The sequence below is a fragment of the Biomphalaria glabrata genome, chromosome 2, assembly GCF_947242115.1.
Source record: "Biomphalaria glabrata chromosome 2, xgBioGlab47.1, whole genome shotgun sequence".
Classification (NCBI taxonomy): domain Eukaryota; kingdom Metazoa; phylum Mollusca; class Gastropoda; family Planorbidae; genus Biomphalaria; species Biomphalaria glabrata.
Window position 1 is genome coordinate 33,777,436 of NC_074712.1, and position 6,751 is coordinate 33,784,186.

Genomic DNA, 6,751 nt, shown 5'->3' on the forward strand with positions numbered 1-6,751 from the left:
ATCTAATGACTTCTATTCCACTCTTTGATCTAGTTATGTATGATAAAACTTCAGATCTAATGACTTCTATTCCACTCTTTCATCTAGTTATGTATGATAAAACTTCAGATCTAATGACTTCTATTCCACTCTTTGATCTAGTTATGTATGATAAAACTTCAGATCTAATGACTTCTATTCCACTCTTTCATCTAGTTATGTATTATAAAACTTCAGATCTAATGACTTCTATTCCACTCTTTGATCTAGTTATGTATGATAAAACTTCAGATCTAATGACTTCTATTCCACTCTTTGATCTAGTTATGTATGATAAAACTTCAGATCTAACGACTTCTATTCCACTCTTTGATCTAGTTATGTATGATAAAACTTCAGATCTAATGACTTCTATTCCACTCTTTGATCTAGTTATGTATGATAAAACTTCAGATCTAACGACTTCTATTCCACTCTTTGATCTAGTTATGTATGATAAAACTTCAGATCTAATGACTTCTATTCCACTCTTTGATCTAGTTATGTATAATAAAACTTCAGATCTAATGACTTCTATTCCACTCTTTCATCTAGTTATGTATGATAAAACTTCAGATCTAACGACTTCTATTCCACTCTTTCATCTAGTTATGTATGATAAAACTTCAGATCTAATGACTTCTATTCCACTCTTTCATCTAGTTATGTATGATAAAACTTCAGATCTAACGACTTCTATTCCACTCTTTGATCTAGTTATGTATGATAAAACTTCAGATCTAACGACTTCTATTCCACTCTTTCATCTAGTTATGTATGATAAAACTTCAGATCTAATGACTTCTATTCCACTCTTTCATCTAGTTATGTATGATAAAACTTCAGATCTAACGACTTCTATTCCACTCTTTCATCTAGTTATGTATGATAAAACTTCAGATCTAATGACTTCTATTCCACTCTTTCATCTAGTTATGTATGATAAAACTTCAGATCTAACGACTTCTATTCCACTCTTTCATCTAGTTATGTATGATAAAACTTCAGATCAAATGACTTCTATTCCACTCTTTGATCTAGTTATGTATGATAAAACTTCAGATCTAACGACTTCTATTCCACTCTTTCATCTAGTTATGTATGATAAAACTTCAGATCTAATGACTTCTATTCCACTCTTTCATCTAGTTATGTATGATAAAACTTCAGATCTAATGACTTCTATTCCACTCTTTCATCTAGTTATGTATGATAAAACTTCAGATCTAATGACTTCTATTCCACTCTTTGATCTAGTTATGTATGATAAAACTTCAGATCTAATGACTTCTATTCCACTCTTTCATCTAGTTATGTATGATAAAATTTCAGATCTAATGACTTCTATTCCACTCTTTTATCTAGTTATGTATGATAAAACTTCAGATCTAATGACTTCTATTGCATTCTTTCATCTAGTTATGTATGATAAAACTTCAGATCTAACGACTTCTATTCCACTCTTTCATCTAGTTATGTATGATAAAACTTCAGATCTAACGACTTCTATTCCACTCTTTCATCTAGTTATGTATGATAAAACTTCAGATCTAATGACTTCTATTCCACTCTTTGATCTAGTTATGTATGATAAAACTTCAGATCTAATGACTTCTATTCCACTCTTTGATCTAGTTATGTATGATAAAACTTCAGATCTAACGACTTCTATTCCACTCTTTCATCTAGTTATGTATGATAAAACGTATTAAATGTTTCACTTTCTCGCAGTGTCCAAAGTTGCCAGATTGTCACAGTGCTGGAACACCCGCTTGTCTACCGCTATGACAGTAGTAGCAAAGAAGGCAACTGGAGCACCTATTTATATGCATTACAGAGCGGGTTATGGAGTATATGTAATAGTTTGCCAGGTACGTGAAATATGTTTACACTTAAATTAGAAAAAAGGGGAAATTGTTAGAACGCTCCAGTGTCCACACAACTCTAATCGGTACTTGACATACTTTGGGGCATAAGAGCAGATAGTCGTACTGGCCTCAAGACACCTTTGTTAACCGTCCATCTCCTTTTTTTTTTTCTGTAACAGGCGCATGTTAACTTTTAAAAAAGAATACGTTTTTCTAAGTTTGTTTTGATTAAGACAGAAACAGTTCTTTACACACGCATACAATGGACAGGGTTGTATATGTTCATTATGTCAATGGTAATTCTATTCGTAACTTGAGCGCCATTTCGATCCAGGGATATCCTCATCTAGGAATCATCTGCAAGGCCATGGTTTCCTTTCAAGCTTGAGAACGTAAGGTATATGACCTTTGTCCTCTTATTATGTGACCCGAAATGATCCCTGCACATCAACCCTGCCATAGTTCATCTTTATAACATTGATTAGTATTTGTGCACACATATCTCACATTGACAGATCTTTGTCTTGGAGATTTAGTCAGAAACATTTTTACGTTGAGCTTACAATAAAAAAACTATTTAAATTCTACAGAAATAGACAGAAATAGACATTTCTGAAAGTGATCTGCGTTAAGTCAAGCCTTTTCTGGCATAATTTGTTTACATTTAATTACCTTGAAAAATTTAAGGAGTTGAGAACGTCTTTTTTAATAATAGGTAATAAGTTTTCTGTTGTTTTATCTTATGAGAAGATTCATTTATGAAAATGATGGGCTTTCGGCACTTTCCTGGCTTACCCAAGTAGAAACTCAGGGTGTTTCCTTTATGGTTTCACTATGAAATGTTTCAATTATAAATTAAACTTAGAAAATTTGTCCATGCTCAGTGAGATTATAATCTACGTCGGTAGGTCATCGGGGGCAGGGGGTGTTGGGAACGACCAGTGGTTGCACAGATTTCACTGAAAGAAATCCGTTTAAAAGAAACGAACTCGTATAATGAACAACAACATGAAATCTATAATGTGCAGTCTACTTGGCTTGTTTTTAAACTATAACTATGAAATCTATAATGTGCAGTCTATTTGGCTTGTTTTTAAACTATAACTATGAAATCTATAATGTGCAGTCTATTTAGCTTGTTTTTAAACTATAACTATGAAATCTATAATGTGCAGTCTATTTGGCTTGTTTTTAAACTATAAATATGAAATCTATAATGTGCTGTCTATTTGGCTTGTTTTTAAACTATAACTATGAAATCTATAATGTGCAGTCTATTTGGCTTGTTTTTAAACTATAAATATGAAATCTATAATGTGCTGTCTATTTGGCTTGTTTTTAAACTATAACTATGAAATCTATAATGTGCAGTCTATTTGGCTTGTTTTTAAACTATAAATATGAAATCTATAATGTGCTGTCTATTTGGCTTGTTTTTAAACTATAACTATGAAATCTATAATGTGCAGTCTATTTGGCTTGTTTTTAAACTATAAATATGAAATCTATAATGTGCAGTCTATTTGGCTTGTTTTTAAACTATAACTATGAAATCTATAATGTGCGGTCTATTTGGCTTGTTTTTAAACTATAACTATGAAATCTATAAAGTGCAGTCTATTTGGCTTGTTTTTAAACTATAACTATGAAATCTATAATGTGCTGTCTATTTGGCTTGTTTTTAAACTATAACTATGAAATCTATAATGTGCAGTCTATTTGGCTTGTTTTTAAACTATAACTATGAAATCTATAATGTGCAGTCTATTTAGCTTGTTTTTAAACTATAACTATGAAATCTATAATGTGCAGTCTATTTGGCTTGTTTTTAAACTATAACTATGAAATCTATAATGTGCAGTCTATTTGGCTTGTTTTTAAACTATAACTATGAAATCTATAATGTGCAGTCTATTTGGCTTGTTTTTAAACTATAAATATGAAATCTATAATGTGCTGTCTATTTGGCTTGTTTTTAAACTATAACTATGAAATCTATAATGTGCAGTCTATTTGGCTTGTTTTTAAACTATAAATATGAAATCTATAATGTGCAGTCTATTTGGCTTGTTTTTAAACTATAACTATGAAATCTATAATGTGCGGTCTATTTGGCTTGTTTTTAAACTATAACTATGAAATCTATAATGTGCAGTCTATTTGGCTTGTTTTTAAACTATAAATATGAAATCTATAATGTGCAGTCTATTTGGCTTGTTTTTAAACTATAACTATGAAATCTATAATGTGCTGTCTATTTGGCTTGTTTTTAAACTATAACTATGAAATCTATAATGTGCAGTCTATTTGGCTTGTTTTTAAACTATAACTATGAAATCTATAATGTGCAGTCTATTTAGCTTGTTTTTAAACTATAACTATGAAATCTATAATGTGCAGTCTATTTGGCTTGTTTTTAAACTATAACTATGAAATCTATAATGTGCAGTCTATTTGGCTTGTTTTTAAACTATAACTATGAAATCTATAATGTGCAGTCTATTTGGCTTGTTTTTAAACTATAAATATGAAATCTATAATGTGCAGTCTATTTGGCTTGTTTTTAAACTATAACTATGAAATCTATAATGTGCTGTCTATTTGGCTTGTTTTTAAACTATAAATATGAAATCTATAATGTGCAGTCTATTTAGCTTGTTTTTAAACTATAACTATGAAATCTATAATGTGCAGTCTATTTGGCTTGTTTTTAAACTATAACTATGAAATCTATAATGTGCAGTCTATTTGGCTTGTTTTTAAACTATAACTATGAAATCTATAATGTGCAGTCTATTTGGCTTGTTTTTAAACTATAAATATGAAATCTATAATGTGCAGTCTATTTGGCTTGTTTTTAAACTATAACTATGAAATCTATAATGTGCAGTCTATTTGGCTTGTTTTTAAACTATAAATATGAAATCTATAATGTGCAGTCTATTTAGCTTTTTTTTTAAACTATAACTATGAAATCTATAATGTGCAGTCTATTTGGCTTGTTTTTAAACTATAACTATGAAATCTATAATGTGCAGTCTATTTGGCTTGTTTTTAAACTATAACTATGAAATCTATAATGTGCAGTCTATTTGGCTTGTTTTTAAACAATAACTATGAAATCTATAATGTGCAGTCTATTTTGCTTGTTTTTAAACTATAACTATGAAATCTATAATGTGCAGTCTATTTGGCTTGTTTTTAAACTATAACTATGAAATCTATAATGTGCAGTCTATTTGGCTTGTTTTTAAACTATAACTATGAAATCTATAATGTGCAGTCTATTTGGCTTGTTTTTAAACTATAACTATGAAATCTATAATGTGCAGTCTATTTGGCTTGTTTTTAAACTATAACTATGAAATCTATAATGTGCAGTCTATTTGGCTTGTTTTTAAACTATAACTATGAAATCTATAATGTGCAGTCTATTTGGCTTGTTTTTAAACTATAACTATGAAATCTATAATGTGCAGTCTATTTGGCTTGTTTTTAAACTATAACTATGAAATCTATAATGTGCAGTCTATTTGGCTTGTTTTTAAACTATAACTATGAAATCTATAATGTGCAGTCTATTTGGCTTGTTTTTAAACTATAACTATGAAATCTATAATGTGCAGTCTATTTGGCTTGTTTTTAAACTATAACTATGAAATCTATAATGTGCAGTCTATTTGGCTTGTTTTTAAACTATAACTATGAAATCTATAATGTGCAGTCTATTTGGCTTGTTTTTAAACTATAACTATGAAATCTATAATGTGCAGTCTATTTGGCTTGTTTTTAAACTATAAATATGAAATCTATAATGTGCAGTCTATTTGGCTTGTTTATAAACTATAACTATGAAATCTATAATGTGCAGTCTATTTGGCTTGTTTTTAAACTATAAATATGGAATCTATAATGTGCAGTCTATTTAGCTTGTTTTTAAACTATAACTATGAAATCTATAATGTGCAGTCTATTTGGCTTGTTTTTAAACTATAACTATGAAATCTATAATGTGCAGTGTATTGGGTTGTTTTTAAACTATAACTATGAAATCTATAATGTGCAGTCTATTTGGCTTGTTTTTAAACTATAAATATGAAATCTATACTGTGCAGTCTATTTAGCTTGTTTTTAAACTATAACTATGAAATCTATAATGTGCAGTCTATTTGGCTTGTTTTTAAACTATAACTATGAAATCTATAATGTGCAGTCTATTTGGCTTGTTTTTAAACTATAACTATGAAATCTATAATGTGCAGTCTATTTGGCTTGTTTTTAAACTATAAATATGAAATCTATAATGTGCTGTCTATTTGGCTTGTTTTTAAACTATAACTATGAAATCTATAATGTGCAGTCTATTTGGCTTGTTTTTAAACTATAAATATGAAATCTATAATGTGCAGTCTATTTGGCTTGTTTTTAAACTATAACTATGAAATCTATAATGTGCAGTCTATTTGGCTTGTTTTTAAACTATAAATATGAAATCTATAATGTGCAGTCTATTTAGCTTGTTTTTAAACTATAACTATGAAATCTATAATGTGCAGTCTATTTGGCTTGTTTTTAAACTATAACTATGAAATCTATAATGTGCAGTCTATTTGGCTTGTTTTTAAACTATAACTATGAAATCTATAATGTGCAGTCTATTTGGCTTGTTTTTAAACTATAAATATGAAATCTATAATGTGCTGTCTATTTGGCTTGTTTTTAAACTATAACTATGAAATCTATAATGTGCAGTCTATTTGGCTTGTTTTTAAACTATAAATATGAAATCTATAATGTGCAGTCTATTTGGCTTGTTTTTAAACTATTACTATGAAATCTATAATGTGCGGTCTATTTGGCTTGTT

General features: G+C 28.9%; 1 protein-coding gene across 7 annotated transcripts in view; it reads left to right on the forward strand.

Moving 5' to 3' along the window:
* Nucleotides 1-6,751, forward strand: part of LOC106055709 (uncharacterized) — a 99,699-nt gene that overhangs the window by 86,802 nt on the left and 6,146 nt on the right. For all 7 annotated transcript variants that reach the window (XM_056020164.1, XM_056020169.1, XM_056020168.1 and 4 more), the window contains exon 3: nt 1,750-1,889. In XM_056020164.1, coding sequence (XP_055876139.1) covers nt 1,750-1,889 — 140 coding nt within the window. The remainder of the gene's footprint in view (nt 1-1,749; nt 1,890-6,751) is intronic.